The sequence below is a fragment of the Salvelinus alpinus genome, chromosome 5 (assembly GCF_045679555.1).
Source record: "Salvelinus alpinus chromosome 5, SLU_Salpinus.1, whole genome shotgun sequence".
Classification (NCBI taxonomy): domain Eukaryota; kingdom Metazoa; phylum Chordata; class Actinopteri; order Salmoniformes; family Salmonidae; genus Salvelinus; species Salvelinus alpinus.
In genome coordinates this window covers 23,430,079-23,448,383 of record NC_092090.1, presented here as the reverse complement: position 1 = coordinate 23,448,383, position 18,305 = coordinate 23,430,079, and the positions used below count along the sequence as shown (strand labels likewise).

The following is an 18,305-nucleotide window of genomic DNA, read 5'->3' as shown; positions in this document are numbered from 1 at the left end:
ATTCCTATACTTGTACATACAGTGGACACAGAGCAGGTAGGGAGCGGGGATAATAACATTCCTATACTTGTACATACAGTGGACAGAGAGCAGGTAGGGAGCGGGGATAATAACATTCCTATACTTGTACATACAGTGGACAGAGAGCAGGTAGGGAGCGGGGATAATAACATTCCTATACTTGTACATACAATGGACAGAGAGCAGGTAGGGAGCGGGGATAATAACATTCCTATACTTGTACATACAGTGGACAGAGAGCAGGTAGGGAGCGGGGATAATAACATTCCTATACTTGTACATACAGTGGACAGAGAGCAGGTAGGGAGCGGGGATAATAACATTCCTATACTTGTACATACAGTGGACAGACAGAGCAGGTAGGGAGCGGGGATAATAACATTCCTATACTTGTACATACAGTGGACACAGAGCAGGTAGTGAGCGGGGATAATAACATTCCTATACTTGTACATACAGTGGACAGAGAGCAGGTAGGGAGCGGGGATAATAACATTCCTATACTTGTACATACAGTGGACAGAGAGCAGGTAGGGAGCGGGGATAATAACATTCCTATACTTGTACATACAGTGGACACAGAGCAGGTAGGGAGCGGGGATAATAACATTCCTATACTTGTACATACAGTGGACACAGAGCAGGTAGGGAGCGGGGATAATAACATTCCTATACTTGTACATACAGTGGACACAGAGCAGGTAGGGAGCGGGGATAATAACATTCCTATACTTGTACATACAGTGGACAGAGAGCAGGTAGGGAGCGGGGATAATAACATTCCTATACTTGTACATACAGTGGACACAGAGCAGGTAGGGAGCGGGGATAATAACATTCCTATACTTGTACATACAGTGGACAGAGAGCAGGTAGGGAGCGGGGATAATAACATTCCTATACTTGTACATACAGTGGACACAGAGCAGGTAGGGAGCGGGAATAATAACATTCCTATACTTGTACATACAGTGGACACAGAGCAGGTAGGGAGCGGGGATAATAACATTCCTATACTTGTACATACAGTGGACAGAGAGCAGGTAGGGAGCGGGGATAATAACATTCCTATACTTGTACATACAGTGGACAGAGAGCAGGTAGGGAGCGGGGATAATAACATTCCTATACTTGTACATACAATGGACACAGAGCAGGTAGGGAGTGGGGATAATAACATTCCTATACTTGTACATACAGTGGACACAGAGCAGGTAGGGAGCGGGGATAATAACATTCCTATACTTGTACATACAGTGGACAGAGAGCAGGTAGGGAGCGGGGATAATAACATTCCTATACTTGTACATACAGTGGACAGAGAGCAGGTAGGGAGCGGGGATAATAACATTCCTATACTTGTACATACAGTGGACAGAGAGCAGGTAGGGAGCGGGGATAATAACATTCCTATACTTGTACATACAATGGACAGAGAGCAGGTAGGGAGCGGGGATAATAACATTCCTATACTTGTACATACAGTGGACAGAGAGCAGGTAGGGAGCGGGGATAATAACATTCCTATACTTGTACATACAGTGGACAGAGAGCAGGTAGGGAGCGGGGATAATAACATTCCTATACTTGTACATACAGTGGACAGACAGAGCAGGTAGGGAGCGGGGATAATAACATTCCTATACTTGTACATACAGTGGACACAGAGCAGGTAGTGAGCGGGGATAATAACATTCCTATACTTGTACATACAGTGGACAGAGAGCAGGTAGGGAGCGGGGATAATAACATTCCTATACTTGTACATACAGTGGACAGAGAGCAGGTAGGGAGCGGGGATAATAACATTCCTATACTTGTACATACAGTGGACACAGAGCAGGTAGGGAGCGGGGATAATAACATTCCTATACTTGTACATACAGTGGACACAGAGCAGGTAGGGAGCGGGGATAATAACATTCCTATACTTGTACATACAGTGGACACAGAGCAGGTAGGGAGCGGGGATAATAACATTCCTATACTTGTACATACAGTGGACAGAGAGCAGGTAGGGAGCGGGGATAATAACATTCCTATACTTGTACATACAGTGGACACAGAGCAGGTAGGGAGCGGGGATAATAACATTCCTATACTTGTACATACAGTGGACAGAGAGCAGGTAGGGAGCGGGGATAATAACATTCCTATACTTGTACATACAGTGGACACAGAGCAGGTAGGGAGCGGGGATAATAACATTCCTATACTTGTACATACAGTGGACACAGAGCAGGTAGGGAGCGGGGATAATAACATTCCTATACTTGTACATACAGTGGACAGAGAGCAGGTAGGGAGCGGGGATAATAACATTCCTATACTTGTACATACAGTGGACAGAGAGCAGGTAGGGAGCAGGGATAATAACATTCCTATACTTGTACATACAATGGACACAGAGCAGGTAGGGAGTGGGGATAATAACATTCCTATACTTGTACATACAGTGGACACAGAGCAGGTAGGGAGCGGGGATAATAACATTCCTATACTTGTACATACAGTGGACAGAGAGCAGGTAGGGAGCGGGGATAATAACATTCCTATACTTGTACATACAGTGGACAGAGAGCAGGTAGGGAGCGGGGATAATAACATTCCTATACTTGTACATACAGTGGACAGAGAGCAGGTAGGGAGCGGGGATAATAACATTCCTATACTTGTACATACAATGGACAGAGAGCAGGTAGGGAGCGGGGATAATAACATTCCTATACTTGTACATACAGTGGACAGAGAGCAGGTAGGGAGCGGGGATAATAACATTCCTATACTTGTACATACAGTGGACAGAGAGCAGGTAGGGAGCGGGGATAATAACATTCCTATACTTGTACATACAGTGGACAGACAGAGCAGGTAGGGAGCGGGGATAATAACATTCCTATACTTGTACATACAGTGGACACAGAGCAGGTAGTGAGCGGGGATAATAACATTCCTATACTTGTACATACAGTGGACAGAGAGCAGGTAGGGAGCGGGGATAATAACATTCCTATACTTGTACATACAGTGGACAGAGAGCAGGTAGGGAGCGGGGATAATAACATTCCTATACTTGTACATACAGTGGACACAGAGCAGGTAGGGAGCGGGGATAATAACATTCCTATACTTGTACATACAGTGGACACAGAGCAGGTAGGGAGCGGGGATAATAACATTCCTATACTTGTACATACAGTGGACACAGAGCAGGTAGGGAGCGGGGATAATAACATTCCTATACTTGTACATACAGTGGACAGAGAGCAGGTAGGGAGCAGGGATAATAACATTCCTATACTTGTACATACAGTGGACACAGAGCAGGTAGGGAGCGGGGATAATAACATTCCTATACTTGTACATACAGTGGACAGAGAGCAGGTAGGGAGCGGGGATAATAACATTCCTATACTTGTACATACAATGGACACAGAGCAGGTAGGGAGTGGGGATAATAACATTCCTATACTTGTACATACAGTGGACACAGAGCAGGTAGGGAGCGGGGATAATAACATTCCTATACTTGTACATACAGTGGACAGAGAGCAGGTAGGGAGCGGGGATAATAACATTCCTATACTTGTACATACAATGGACACAGAGCAGGTAGGGAGTGGGGATAATAACATTCCTATACTTGTACATACAGTGGACACAGAGCAGGTAGGGAGCGGGGATAATAACATTCCTATACTTGTACATACAGTGGACACAGAGCAGGTAGGGAGCGGGGATAATAACATTCCTATACTTGTACATACAGTGGACAGAGAGCAGGTAGGGAGCGGGGATAATAACATTCCTATACTTGTACATACAATGGACACAGAGCAGGTAGGGAGTGGGGATAATAACATTCCTATACTTGTACATACAGTGGACACAGAGCAGGTAGGGAGCGGGGATAATAACATTCCTATACTTGTACATACAGTGGACAGAGAGCAGGTAGGGAGCGGGGATAATAACATTCCTATACTTGTACATACAATGGACACAGAGCAGGTAGGGAGTGGGGATAATAACATTCCTATACTTGTACATACAGTGGACACAGAGCAGGTAGGGAGCGGGGATAATAACATTCCTATACTTGTACATACAGTGGACAGAGAGCAGGTAGGGAGCGGGGATAATAACATTCCTATACTTGTACATACAGTGGACAGAGAGCAGGTAGGGAGCGGGGATAATAACATTCCTATACTTGTACATACAGTGGACAGAGAGCAGGTAGGGAGCGGGGATAATAACATTCCTATACTTGTACATACAGTGGACACAGAGCAGGTAGGGAGCGGGGATAATAACATTCCTATACTTGTACATACAGTGGACACAGAGCAGGTAGGGAGCGGGGATAATAACATTCCTATACTTGTACATACAGTGGACAGAGAGCAGGTAGGGAGCGGGGATAATAACATTCCTATACTTGTACATACAGTGGACAGTCATTGAGAACAACCTTAGAGCTCTCCTTGTTCTTTCCAACATTGTCTGATGTTTATAATGTGTTGATTGCCTGTATAAAGCCTCACTACTGTTATTTCACTGCTGCTTTTTAATTATTTTTTATTTTTCTATTTTTCTTCTTTCTTTCTTTTTTACTTATCTGTTTTTTTTACTTAGCACTTATTTTTCTCAAAACTACATTGTTGGTTAAGGACTTGTAAGTAAGCATTTTACTGTAAGGTCTACACCTGTTGTATTCGGCGCATGTGACAAATAACATTTGATTTGATTTGGTTGACTCACCTCCTCGTACCACTCCGTTGGTGCAGATAGCAGACATGGAGAGACCTGTGACGGTGGTCACCACACAGCTCAGAGCAATGACCACAATGCCCAGACCTAAAACACAAAATACCAGTTCATCCAACTCACCCCTGCTCAGGCCATTTACAGTCTGTCTACATGTGATAGCATACAATGTTTTGCAAAGTTTGAATTCCACACTGAAATGTCTTTCTTTTCTTCTTAAAGATGGTCCTCCAGCAATTTTGGAACTTTTACTGTTGAAAGTGATATAAATACAGTAAAGTACTTAAAATAAAGGATAAAAAATATGTTTTGAGCAAAATCGTTTTTTTTAAACACAACTGCAAACTTCAAGGAGATGTCATCGGCCTTCTCTCTTGCTTGAGGAACAATAGAGAAGCAGTAGAGAACAGAAGAGGAAAGGCCAACCCCCACTTGTGCCATATCACGAGGATACCTGGACCACCTATTGAGATGTGCCTTTTGTTAAGTAAATCAGGTGATAAATCTCTACTTGCACATGATCATCTGATGATTTATCACTCCAGTGTTAATCTGCTAAATTGTAATTATTCGATTTATTGCCTACCTCCTCATGCCTTTTGCACACATTGTATATAGATTCTCTTTTTTTCTACCATGTTATTGACTTGTTTATTGTTTACTCCATGTGTAACTCTGTGTTGTTGTCTGTTCACACTGCTATGCTTTATCTTGGCCAGGTCGCAGTTGCAAATGAGAACTTGTTCTCAACTAGCCTACCTGGTTAAATAAAGGTGAAATAAAAAAAATAAAAAAAATAAAAATGAGCTAAATCAGAAACTGGAGTAGGACTTTAAGAACCCAAGTACAAAGGAGTGTAGAGTGTTCTGTTTTCGTCACACTGTGCTGATTCTGAAATAATCTACCACCTCCTCTTTCTAACACCTGACCACACCTTCTGTCCCCTCCAGTCACCTCTAACACCCTGAGAAACACAGTGAAGCCTTCTGTCCCCTCCAGTCACCTCTAACACCTTGAGAAACACAGTGAAGCCTTCTGTCCCCTCCAGTCACCTCTAACACCTTGAGAAACACAGTGAAGCCTTCTGTCCCCCCCAGTCACCTCTAACACCTTGAGAAACACAGTGAAGCCTTCTGTCCCCTCCAGTCACCTCTAACACCTTGAGAAACACAGTGAAGCCTTCTGTCCCCTCCAGTCACCTCTAACACCTTGAGAAACACAGTGAAGCCTTCTGTCCCCTCCAGTCACCTCTAACACCTTGAGAAACACAGTGAAGCCTTCTGTCCCCTCCAGTCACCTCTAACACCTTGAGAAACACAGTGAAGCCTTCTGTCCCCTCCAGTCACCTCTAACACCTTGAGAAACACAGTGAAGCCTTCTGTCCCCTCCAGTCACCTCTAACACCTTGAGAAACACAGTGAAGCCTTCTGTCCCCTCCAGTCACCTCTAACACCTTGAGAAACACAGTGAAGCCTTCTGTCCCCTCCAGTCACCTCTAACACCTTGAGAAACACAGTGAAGCCTTCTGTCCCCTCAAGTCACCTCTAACACCTTGAGAAACACAGTGAAGCCTTCTGTCCCCTCCAGTCACCTCTAACACCTTGAGAAACACAGTGAAGCCTTCTGTCCCCTCCAGTCACCTCTAACACCTTGAGAAACACAGTGAGGCCTTCTGTCCCCTCCAGTCACCTCTAACACCTTGAGAAACACAGTGAAGCCTTCTGTCCCCTCCAGTCACCTCTAACACCTTGAGAAACACAGTGAAGCCTTCTGTCCCCTCCAGTCACCTCTAACACCTTGAGAAACACAGTGAAGCCTTCTGTGTGTCTGAAATGGTCCATTCTCAGGACTAATGGTGCTGTAGGCCTGCAGGCTGTTAGTCCAGGCAGGCTGTTTACTCTGATATCTGTCATGGTCTCTATCTGCACTGCAGCCAGCTCTCTGAAACACATTAGTTATGCTCCATAAAGAGGTCCTCACCCCTGATAAACACACACATGCACACAAACACACGCACATACACACACCTGGTACATTCAAGCTACTTCCTTTGCTTTGACCTCAGAGTGAAGGACACTGGGAGCTGACTGGTTGTCTGGCCCTCTTTTTGTGTTGTACATATTTTTGCATGTCTACACTCTCAGAAACAAAGAGTGCAGCAAAGAATGTCCCTGTAGGTGAGTGGTATTCAAACTTTTTCAGCGGGGACCCAATTTTTTCCACATTTCTGGGGACCCCATTTTCCCCCCAATAATTTCATGCAACCCCAACCGAAATCTAAAGACACAACCTTAAAATGTTCATTGCATATTAATTTCTTATCAACATTAAAAGAAACCAATAAATAAATTTTCTCAATAAAATTGTAGCTTTCAAATGATCTTTCTCAAAACGTTTGTATATTGTATACAGTAATACAGTAATAATTGTAATCATTGTTTAAAATATTATTTCTTTAAACATTTTGACGACCCCACTGCAGTTACCCCATCGCGACCCCAACTTTGAATAGCACTTCTTTAGGGGAGTATTGGGGAACCCTCTGAATTGTTCTCCCTTTAAGATAGGTAGAACTCTTTCTGGTTCCCAACACCAACCTTTATCTATTTGGAATCCAGATGATTATTTTGTAACCTGGTTCTATCTGGAAACCTAAAGGGTTCTATCTGGAAACCTAAAGGGTTCTATCTGGAAACCTAAAGGGTTCTATCTGGAAACCTAAAGGGTTCTATCTGGGAACCTAAAGGGTTCTATCTGGAAACCTAAAGGGTTCTATCTGGAAACCTAAAGGGTTCTATTTTCTGGAAACCTAAAGGGTTCTATCTGGAAACCTAAAGGGTTCTATCTGGAAACCTAAAGGGTTCTATCTGGAAACCTAAAGGGTTCTATCTGGGAACCTAAAGGGTTCTATTTTCTGGAAACCTAAAGGGTTCTATCTGGGAACCTAAAGGGTTCTATCTGGAAACCTAAAGGGTTCTATCTGGAAACCTAAAGGGTTCTATCTGGGAACCTAAAGGGTTCTATTTTCTGGAAACCTAAAGGGTTCTATCTGGGAACCTAAAGGGTTCTATCTGGAAACCTAAAGGGTTCTATCTGGGAACCTAAAGGGTTCTATCTGGAAACCTAAAGGGTTCTATCTGGAAACCTAAAGGGTTCTATCTGGGAACCTAAAGGGTTCTATCTGGAAACCTAAAGGGTTCTATTTTCTGGAAACCTAAAGGGTTCTATCTGGAAACCTAAAGGGTTCTATCTGGGAACCTAAAGGGTTCTATCTGGGAACCTAAAGGGTTCTATCTGGAAACCTAAAGGGTTCTATCTGGAAACCTAAAGGGTTCTATCTGGGAACCTAAAGGGTTCTATCTGGAAACCTAAAGGGTTCTATCTGGAAACCTAAAGGGTTCTATCTGGGAACCTGGGAACCTAAAGGGTTCTATCTGGGAACCTAAAGGGTTCTATCTGACCTGAAAAGGAGCCTGTTTTCAGGGGGTTGTCCTACAGGAACCAATGTGCTACATAGCACTCTTTTTTCTGATAGTGTATGGGGTGTAATTATTTATTTCTCTGTGTTGTACTTACCCCAGCCGGCCTGTCCAAACACCCAGGACAGACGGATGAACAGCATCACACCCCAGATGTTCAACATACATCTCACCTAGAGAGGAGGAAAGACAAGAGGAGAGAGAGGAGAGAGGAGGAGAGACAGGAGGAGAGACAGGAGGAGAGAGGAGAGGAGAGAGAGGAGAGAGGAGGAGAGAGAGTGGGAGAGAGAGACAGGAGGAGACAGAGGCGAGAGAGGACGAGAGAGAGGAGGAGAGAGATAGGAGGAGAGAGAGGAGGAAAGAGGGGAGGAGAGAGACAGAGAGTAGGAGAGAGGCTAGGTTAGGTAGAGACGGGTTAGCCCTGAGTTACACACAGGGCAGGATTACAATCCAGTTACCACAAAATACAGTAACTATCTCAATCACTTTGACCTTGTCTCTTCGCTTCCAGTCAGATCGTAGTTAGGTTAGATAGAGACTGGGTTATGACAGAATGACTATCTGAATCTCTTTATCACTGTGTCTGTGTCTGAGGCTTCCAGTCAGATCGTAGTTAGGTTAGATAGAGACTGGGTTATGACAGAATGACTATCCGAATCTCTTTATCACTGTGTCTGTCTCTTCGCTTCCAGTTAGATCGTAGTTGGGTTAGATAGAGACTGGGTTATGACAGAATGACTATCCGAATCTCTTTATCACTGTGTCTGTCTCTTCGCTTCCAGTTAGATCGTAGTTGGGTTAGATAGAGACTGGGTTATGACAGAATGACTATCCGAATCTCTTTATCACTGTGTCTGTCTCTTCGCTTCCAGTCAGATCGTAGTTGGGTTAGATAGAGACTGGGTTATGACAGAATGACTATCTGAATCTCTTTATCACTGTGTCGGTGTCTGTCTCTTCGCTTCCAGTCAGATCGTAGTTGGGTTAGATAGAGACTGGGTTATGACAGAATGACTATCTGAATCTCTTTATCACTGTGTCTGTCTCTTCGCTTCCAGTTAGATCGTAGTTGGGTTAGATAGAGACTGGGTTATGACAGAATGACTATCCGAATCTCTTTATCACTGTGTCTGTCTCTTCGCTTCCAGTTAGATCGTAGTTGGGTTAGATAGAGACTGGGTTATGACAGAATGACTGTCTGAATCTCTTTATCACTGTGTCTGTCTCTTCGCTTCCAGTCAGATCGTAGTTGGGTTAGATAGAGACTGGGTTACGACAGAATGACTATCTGAATCTCTTTATCACTGTGTCTGTCTCTTCGCTTCCAGTTAGATCGTAGTTGGGTTAGATAGAGACTGGGTTATGACAGAATGACTATCTGAATCTCTTTATCACTGTGTCTGTCTCTTCGCTTCCAGTTAGATCGTAGTTGGGTTAGATAGAGACTGGGTTATGACAGAATGACTATCTGAATCTCTTTATCACTGTGTCTGTCTCTTCGCTTCCAGTCAGATCGTAGTTGGGTTAGATAGAGACTGGGTTACGACAGAATGACTATCTGAATCTCTTTATCACTGTGTCTGTCTCTTCGCTTCCAGTTAGATCGTAGTTGGGTTAGATAGAGACTGGGTTATGACAGAATGACTATCTGAATCTCTTTATCACTGTGTCTGTCTCTTCGCTTCCAGTCAGATCGTAGTTGGGTTAGATAGAGACTGGGTTACGACAGAATGACTATCTGAATCTCTTTATCACTGTGTCTGTCTCTTCGCTTCCAGTCAGATCGTAGTTGGGTTAGATAGAGACTGGGTTACGACAGAATGACTATCTGAATCTCTTTATCACTGTGTCTGTGTCTGAGGCTTCCAGTCAGATCGTAGTTGGGTTAGATAGAGACTGGGTTATGACAGAATGACTATCTGAATCTCTTTATCACTGTGTCTGTGTCTGTCTCTTCTCTTCCAGTCAGATCGTAGTTGGGTTAGATAGAGACTGGGTTATGACAGAATGACTATCTGAATCTCTTTATCACTGTGTCTGTGTCTGTCTCTTCTCTTCCAGTCAGATCGTAGTTGGGTTAGATAGAGACTGGGTTATGACAGAATGACTATCTGAATCTCTTTATCACTGTGTCTGTGTCTGAGGCTTCCAGTCAGATCGTAGTTGGGTTAGATAGAGACTGGGTTATGACAGAATGACTATCTGAATCTCTTTATCACTGTGTCTGTGTCTGAGGCTTCCAGTCAGATCGTAGTTGGGTTAGATAGAGACTGGGTTATGACAGAATGACTATCCGAATCTCTTTATCACTGTGTCTGTCTCTTCGCTTCCAGTTAGATCGTAGTTGGGTTAGATAGAGACTGGGTTATGACAGAATGACTATCCGAATCTCTTTATCACTGTGTCTGTCTCTTCGCTTCCAGTTAGATCGTAGTTGGGTTAGATAGAGACTGGGTTATGACAGAATGACTATCCGAATCTCTTTATCACTGTGTCTGTCTCTTCGCTTCCAGTCAGATCGTAGTTGGGTTAGATAGAGACTGGGTTATGACAGAATGACTATCTGAATCTCTTTATCGCTGTGTCGGTGTCTGTGTCTGAGGCTTCCAGACAGATCATGTGACCTGTCAGGGTATCACTGAGGTATGCAGGTTAACTCATTGATGCTGTGTTGTGATACACAGCTCAGGAGTGGCCAGGGTGACCTCCAGTGACCCCCAGTAGAAGAAGTTCCCATAACCTGACCACACAGACCAGGACTCCCCATTCACCCTGCTCGATATCCAGCCACACTCTCTAAGACTCTATTCCTACTCACCACGATCCCATTAGGACAGGCCAGTCCCCATAACCAACTGCCCTCACCAGGATCCCATTAGGCCAGTCCCCATAACCAACTGCCCTCACCAGGATCCCATTAGGCCAGTCCCCATAACCAACTGCCCTCACCAGGATCCCATTAGGCCAGTCCCCATAACCAACTGCCCTCACCAGGTTCCCATTAGGACAGGCCAGTCTCCATAACCAACTGCCCTCACCAGGATCCCATTAGGCCAGTCCCCATAACCAACTGCCCTCACCAGGATCCCATTAGGCCAGTCCCCATAACCAACTGCCCTCACCAGGTTCCCATTAGGCCAGTCCCCATAACCAACTGCCCTCACCAGGATCCCATTAGGCCAGTCCCCATAACCAACTGCCCTCACCAGGATCCCATTAGGCCAGTCCCCATAACCAACTGCCCTCACCAGGTTCCCATTAGGCCAGTCCCCATAACCAACTGCCCTCACCAGGATCCCATTAGGCCAGTCCCCATAACCAACTGCCCTCACCAGGATCCCATTAGGCCAGTCCCCATAACAAACTGCCCTCACTAGGATCCCATTAGGCCAGTCCCCATAACCAACTGCCCTCACCAGGCTCCCATTAGGCCAGTCCCCATAACCAACTGCCCTCACCAACTGCCCTCACCAGGATCCCATTAGGCCAGTCCCCATAACCAACTGCCCTCACCAACTGCCCTCACCAGGATCCCATTAGGCCAGTCCCCATAACCAACTGCCCTCACCAGGATCCCATTAGGCCAGTCTCCATAACCAACTGCCCTCACCAGGATCCCATTAGGCCAGTCCCCATAACCAACTGTCCTCACCAGGATCCCATTAGGCCAGTCTCCATAACCAACTGCCCTCACCAGGATCCCATTAGGCCAGTTCCCATAACCAACTGCCCTCACCAGGTACCTATACAGGTAGAGAGCGACCCCATTAAGAACCATCCTAACCCTGTCCAATATAACCCATCTCCACTACCCAGGACCCTCCTAACCCTGCCCCAATATAACCCATCTCCACTAACCAGGACCCTCCTAACCCTGTCCAATATAACCCATCTCCACTAACCAGGACCCTCCTAACCCTGTCCAATATAACCCATCTCCACTCCCCAGGACCCTCCTAACCCTGCCCCAATATAACCCATCTCCACTAACCAGGACCCTCCTAACCCTGTCCAATATAACCCATCTCCACTCCCCAGGACCCTCCTAACCCTGTCCAATATAACCCATCTCCACTCCCCAGGACCCTCCTAACCCTGTCCAATATAACCCATCTCCACTCCCCAGGACCCTCCTAACCCTGTCCAATATAACCCATCTCCACTAACCAGGACCCTCCTAACCCTGTCCAATATAACCCATCTCCACTACCCAGGACCCTCCTAACCCTGCCCAATATAACCCATCTCCACTCCCCAGGACCCTCCTAACCCTGTCCAATATAACCCATCTCCACTTCCCAGAACCCTCCTAACCCTGTCCAATATAACCCATCTCCACTCCCCAGGACCCTCCTAACCCTGTCCAATATAACCCATCTCCACTCCCCAGGACCCTCCTAACCCTGCCCCAGTATAACCCATCTCCACTCCCCAGAACCCTCCTAACCCTGCCCCAGTATAACCCATCTCCACTCCCCAGAACCCTCCTAACCCTGTCCAATATAACCCATCTCCACTCCCCAGGACCCTCCTAACCCTGCCCCAATATAACCCATCTCCACTATCCAGGACCCTCCTAACCCTGTCCAATATAACCCATCTCCACTATCCAGGACCCTCCTAACCCTGTCCAATATAACCCATCTCCACTACCCAGGACCCTCCTAACCCTGTCCAATATAACCCATCTCCACTCCCCAGGACCCTCCTAACCCTGTCCAATATAACCCATCTCCACTCCCCAGGACCCTCCTAACCCTGTCCAATATAACCCATCTCCACTACCCAGGACCCTCCTAACCCTGCCCAATATAACCCATCTCCACTATCCAGGACCCTCCTAACCCTGTCCAATATAACCCATCTCCACTATCCAGGACCCTCCTAACCCTGTCCAATATAACCCATCTCCACTACCCAGGACCCTCCTAACCCTGTCCAATATAACCCATCTCCACTCCCCAGGACCCTCCTAACCCTGTCCAATATAACCCATCTCCACTAACCAGGACTCCCTTTATCCAGCCGAACCTCACGGTTCCATCTTTGTTGTCCAGGGGAATGACAGACTCCACGTCGTCCGACGGGGTCCCATCGCTCCCCTCTCTGTCCTCCACCGTGTTCGTCACCGAGATCCTTCCATTCTAGAGAGAGAAAATAGGAGAGGAAAAGACTTGTCAGGGGTACGTATCACTCCAGTCTACCTGGAGGAAGATAAAGAATACGGCTGGTAGAGGAAGAAGGAATTTGTTGAAATGGCCGTAGGTCATCTTATTCAACTTTAGAGGAAGTTTAGATTAGTTTTGTCTTTAAGAAATCAGAGAGAGTTGGCAGTGCAGTAACTTTGTTAGAATTCTGTGCCTCCTGTTGGATAGGTAAGTCTCTATGAGGTCAGAACACTGTTGAAATGTTCTCTTTCTAAATCAATCAAACAACAGACGCAGTGTTCTTGTTCCTGAGTGTGTGTGAGAGAGAGAGTCGTGCAGTTTGATTCTGATGAAGATGAATACATGTTTGGAGAAGCATTATTATACGGTGTGCTTGTCCTTGAAGACTGCACTCAGAGAGAGAGAGAGAGAGAGAGAGAGAGAGAGAGAGAGAGAGAGAGAGAGAGAGAGAGAGAGAGAGAGAGAGAGAGAGAGAGAGAGAGAGAGAGAGAGAGAAAAAAGGAGAGAGAGAAGGAGAGAGTGAGGGAATAGAACAGAGAGAGAACAGGGTGGACCCAATTTAAACTTTTTGTAAGACGAATATGAGGTGTTTAAAGGACGCATGAGTACCAAGCTCTTTAATGAGATGCTCAGATCTCTGTCTGGTGTAGGGCGTGGCGTGGCTGTCAGACAGAGATAACAGACGGTCTGTCACCCAAAGGTGTAAAAAATCTATAAAACACTTTAGCCTGTCAGTATGTCAACCATTGTGTAGATCTATTCTTATCTCTGTCTTTGACGACGGTTCTGTTCCAGTGTTGGCAGTAGGTTTATAGGGTGTGAAAGATGGTTGAACTGCGGTTAATGAAAGTGGCAGGAATGTTTCTAGTTAAATGAATGATTAAAGGACTATAAACTCCATTTATCTCTCTCCTCTCCTCTCTCTTTTCTCTTTATCTTATCTTCCTCTCTGAGACTATAAAACATATGTTCTTTTCTCCAGAGAGTTCATGTTGTTCTCTTTCAGTACACAGTAGGTCTATAAATGCTTTAAGAGGAATGAGTTGACCATTCCAAGGCCAACCCACTGCACACTCCACCTCATTTCAACGTGGATAATTGGGTAATATTTGGTTGAGACGTTGATCAGTGAGATTGCAACCTATATTCACCCACTCAAAAAGAGAGCCGAAAGGTAGTTGAATTTCCAATGTGTTATCACTATGCTTTCAACCATCTAAAAGCACAACCAAATTCCAATGAAAAAACTATGTCAGATTTTTGGTTTAGTTGTCACCCAAATGTATATCACTGTGCTTTTAACCATTTAAAGGCACAGCAGAAGTTCAAATGGGAATACAATGTCAGATATTTAGTTTATTTATTTATGTGTTACTTGTCACTGTCCTTTATCTAATAGCAGAACCAAATGACCTGGATTGCAGTTGAGATTACATTAAAAGTACATGGTGCGAGGATCATTGCCGTTCGAGATTCTGGGCAGATTATTACCGCAATTGTGAAGATCTCCACAGACCTGCAACGAGCTATGCATGCTATCTACATGCTATCTACATGCTATCTACATGCTATCTACATGCTATCTACATGCTATCTACATGCTATCTGCATGCTATCTACATGCTATCTTGAACATGCATGGCTTATATGATGATGTAAGAAGACATGCATAGTTACAGTCACCTCAAACTGGGACCATGGATGTGTTGTTCATTTTAAGGGTGAATGTTTCATTAGTTTGCAAGATAAAGTTAAGCCTATTTACTGTATTACAAAAGTAATATTGAATTGTGTTTGGTTGATAAGGCAACCAAATATTAACATTTAAAGGAGATGTATTTACTGCTTGGATAGTTCCATCTGAACAACTGGTTTAAAGGCAAATTAAACTTTAAATGCACTTTAAATAAAGTTGAATTTGATTTAGTCCTGTTGTTTAACTTAGATTTTTGATTGAGATGGAGACGTGAATCCAACATTTATTTATCCAACAATGATTAATTTGAAAACAAACTGGATTTAAAACCAGACTAAGTATTTGGTACAGAGGGAACTATCCAAGCAGAAGATACATTTCCTTAAAATGTTGATATTTGGTTGCATGACAACCAAACACAATTCAATATCACTATCACTTGAAATCCTATTGTCTATTTTTAGTTAAATTCTGGGTTGAATTGGAACAATAGCTGTTGATGACTTTGAAAATGCTACATAGGGCTAAAAATAGCATAATTGTCTCGGCATAATTAACTAGGCAAGTCAGTTAAGAACTAATTCGTATTTTACAATTACGGCCTACCCCGGCCAAACCCTCCCCTAAACCGGACGACGCGGCACCAATTGTGTGCCGCCCTTTGGGACTCCCGATCACGGCCAGTTGTGATACAGTCCGGGATCGAACCAGGGTCTGTAGTGACACCTCTAGCACTGAGATGCAGTGCCTTAGACCGCTGCGCCGCTCGGGAGCATCATAGCTAAGCAGGGCTTGTTTAAACCCTGGATGTGAGACCAAAGGGTAGCTGTAGAGTAATCAGTTCTCCAGTAGGAGGTGCTGCCTAGCCTATTGTCTTTTCTTATTCTACTGATAGTGGATCTAATGTTGAAGATCTGACGTTGTTATAAAGGTACAAATTCAACATATTTTCTACAAGGTTTGTCTATGTGGACATTTGGTTACCATGATGACACAATCTTGTGGTTGAAATGTTACCCTCAAACAGCGGTTGATGACTTTTTTCAAATCCAATGTATTTCCCACGTAGATTCCACATCACAATATGTTGAGAAATTAAGCTGAAACAACATTGATTCAACCAATTTGTGCCCAGTGGGAAGTGACTTTCCCTTCTTTAGAACAGACATGACTGTTACCCAATCACTGTTGTGACATGATAGTAATCTGTGTCACACAGTCAGAGAGAGAAAGAGAAAGAGAGAGCGAGATAAACAAATCAACAGAAAGAAACAAATCAACAGAGAGAAACAAATACAAACAGAGAGAGAGATTTGTGACAAGTTGCCATGAAAACAACATTGTAAACACAACCAATATTTATCTGTTTACTTTCTTCCCCTACTAGTCGTACTACAACTATATGTACATTGTTAAAACACTGAACATAGCTGATAATATAACATTTGACACATCTTTATCCTTTTCAAACCTTTATCAGTGAAATGTTTACTGAACATTTTTTATCGTTTTTTGTTGTTGATGTTTTCTTGTTTCTTCTTACTTTTGTTGATTATTTATTTAACTTGCTTTGGCAATGTAAACATATGTTTCCCTTAACAATAAAGCCCCTTTGAATTGAATTGATTTAATTGAATTGAGAGACAAACAGGCCAATGTTAATGTCAAAACATATTCCACATAAAAATGTTATGTTTTTAATTTACTGAATCAGAATTTCAATGATCTTTTTGAATGGTCTGGATTAAAGGAGAGTTGATTCCAGTTAAAAGGCTGCTGACTTGGTGGAGACAGTTGTGTGATGTGTGTGCCGGTAAGGAAAAGAGAGCGATGTACAAGATATACAGATGTACAGAGACAGGTCTAAATACAGATGTGTGTAGAGGGGGTTGTAGAAGTGTGAGTACAGGTGTGGGTGCAGGTGAGGAGGATTCAGACACACACAGATGTGTGTAGAGGGGGTTGTAGAAGTGTGGGTACAGGTGTGGGTGCAGGTGAGGAGGATTCAGACACACTGACCTTCTGGAAGACATCGTGGAGCTCCTGCAGGGACGGTCGGACTGCACAGTTACCGCTCACACTCCCAGCGTTCCGGTAGAAGTCGATGTTGGGCACGCGGTCCAGCGTGTCATGACCAAACGCACTGACCACGGACGGACGGACGGCCCGGTGCTCTCCGTTACCGGTCCCATTACCGTTAGAGGTGGTACCACCGGAGAAAGACGTCTCCTCATAGTTAGGGGGTTCGTCCCCGATCCTGTCATAGGCATCATTCTCCATCAGACTGGCTGTAAATACAGGCTCCTCACACCTACTGGCTTCTACAGGTCAAACACTACAGAAAAGGAATACTGAGGTCCTTCAGTCCTCTGGTCAGGGCCTAGAGACTGTCTAAGTATCAGAAGCAATCGGCAGCTATGGGTTTGGAGCGCTGGTATGACAGACTAGTGTTGGTTCGTCTGATTCTGTTTAATTAAATCCTTGTGTAGGTCCAGAGCTGACCTATAGACCTGTCATATAGGCTGAGGTTGGCTCTGCCACCCTGGCTTTATATCCGCCTGGCCCCTACGCTGGGCTCTGCCATTGGCTGAACCAGCGGTTTTACCAACCACTCTTAGGACCCTGTATGTCTCAGATGTCCTTGCTGCATCCTCGGGGCCACAAAGCCTCTGACTAACCATTAACCAAGTAATAAACACCTTGGAAGATAAAGACCTGGAGCTCGCAGTGTGAAATCAAAGCAAGCCTAAATATCTTATATTGAGTGATAATTCACTTAAAATGTGTATTTTTGATTGTTTTTTTGTAGCAAGCTGCATTATCTAACGACATTGGCAGACAATTTTGCTTATTTTAACTGCCCAAAAACCTAATACAAGTAATTTATCTTATTTCAAGATAATTTTATAGATATTTTACCTTAATACGACTATTAAGGTACAATATCTTTAACAGATTACTTATATTAAAGATGCACAATGCAGAAATCGCTACGCCATTTCCTGGTTGCTTTCAATGAGAATGACAGATCTATAACACAGATTTCTATGTGAATTTGGTCCGGTCGCCCAAAAAGTTACATATTGCTGCTTTAAGTCTATAGATTAAAATAAGCAAAATGATCTGCCAATTTTAAAAAGTGAATTATCACTCAATATTTTAAAAAATTGA

At 44.2% G+C, this 18,305-nt stretch overlaps 1 protein-coding gene across 1 annotated transcript in view; it reads right to left on the bottom strand.

The window, feature by feature from the left end:
- The window catches only part of slc12a1 (solute carrier family 12 member 1), a 43,960-nt gene extending 26,325 nt beyond the window's left edge, over positions 1–17,635 (bottom strand). The window contains exons 1-4 of the mRNA XM_071401082.1: positions 17,154–17,635; positions 13,277–13,414; positions 8,368–8,443; positions 4,786–4,881 (exon numbers count right to left, since the gene is read on the bottom strand). Coding sequence (XP_071257183.1) covers positions 4,786–4,881; positions 8,368–8,443; positions 13,277–13,414; positions 17,154–17,414 — 571 coding nt within the window. The 5' untranslated portion in view covers positions 17,415–17,635. The remainder of the gene's footprint in view (positions 1–4,785; positions 4,882–8,367; positions 8,444–13,276; positions 13,415–17,153) is intronic.
- Positions 17,636–18,305: the final 670 nt, after the last annotated feature.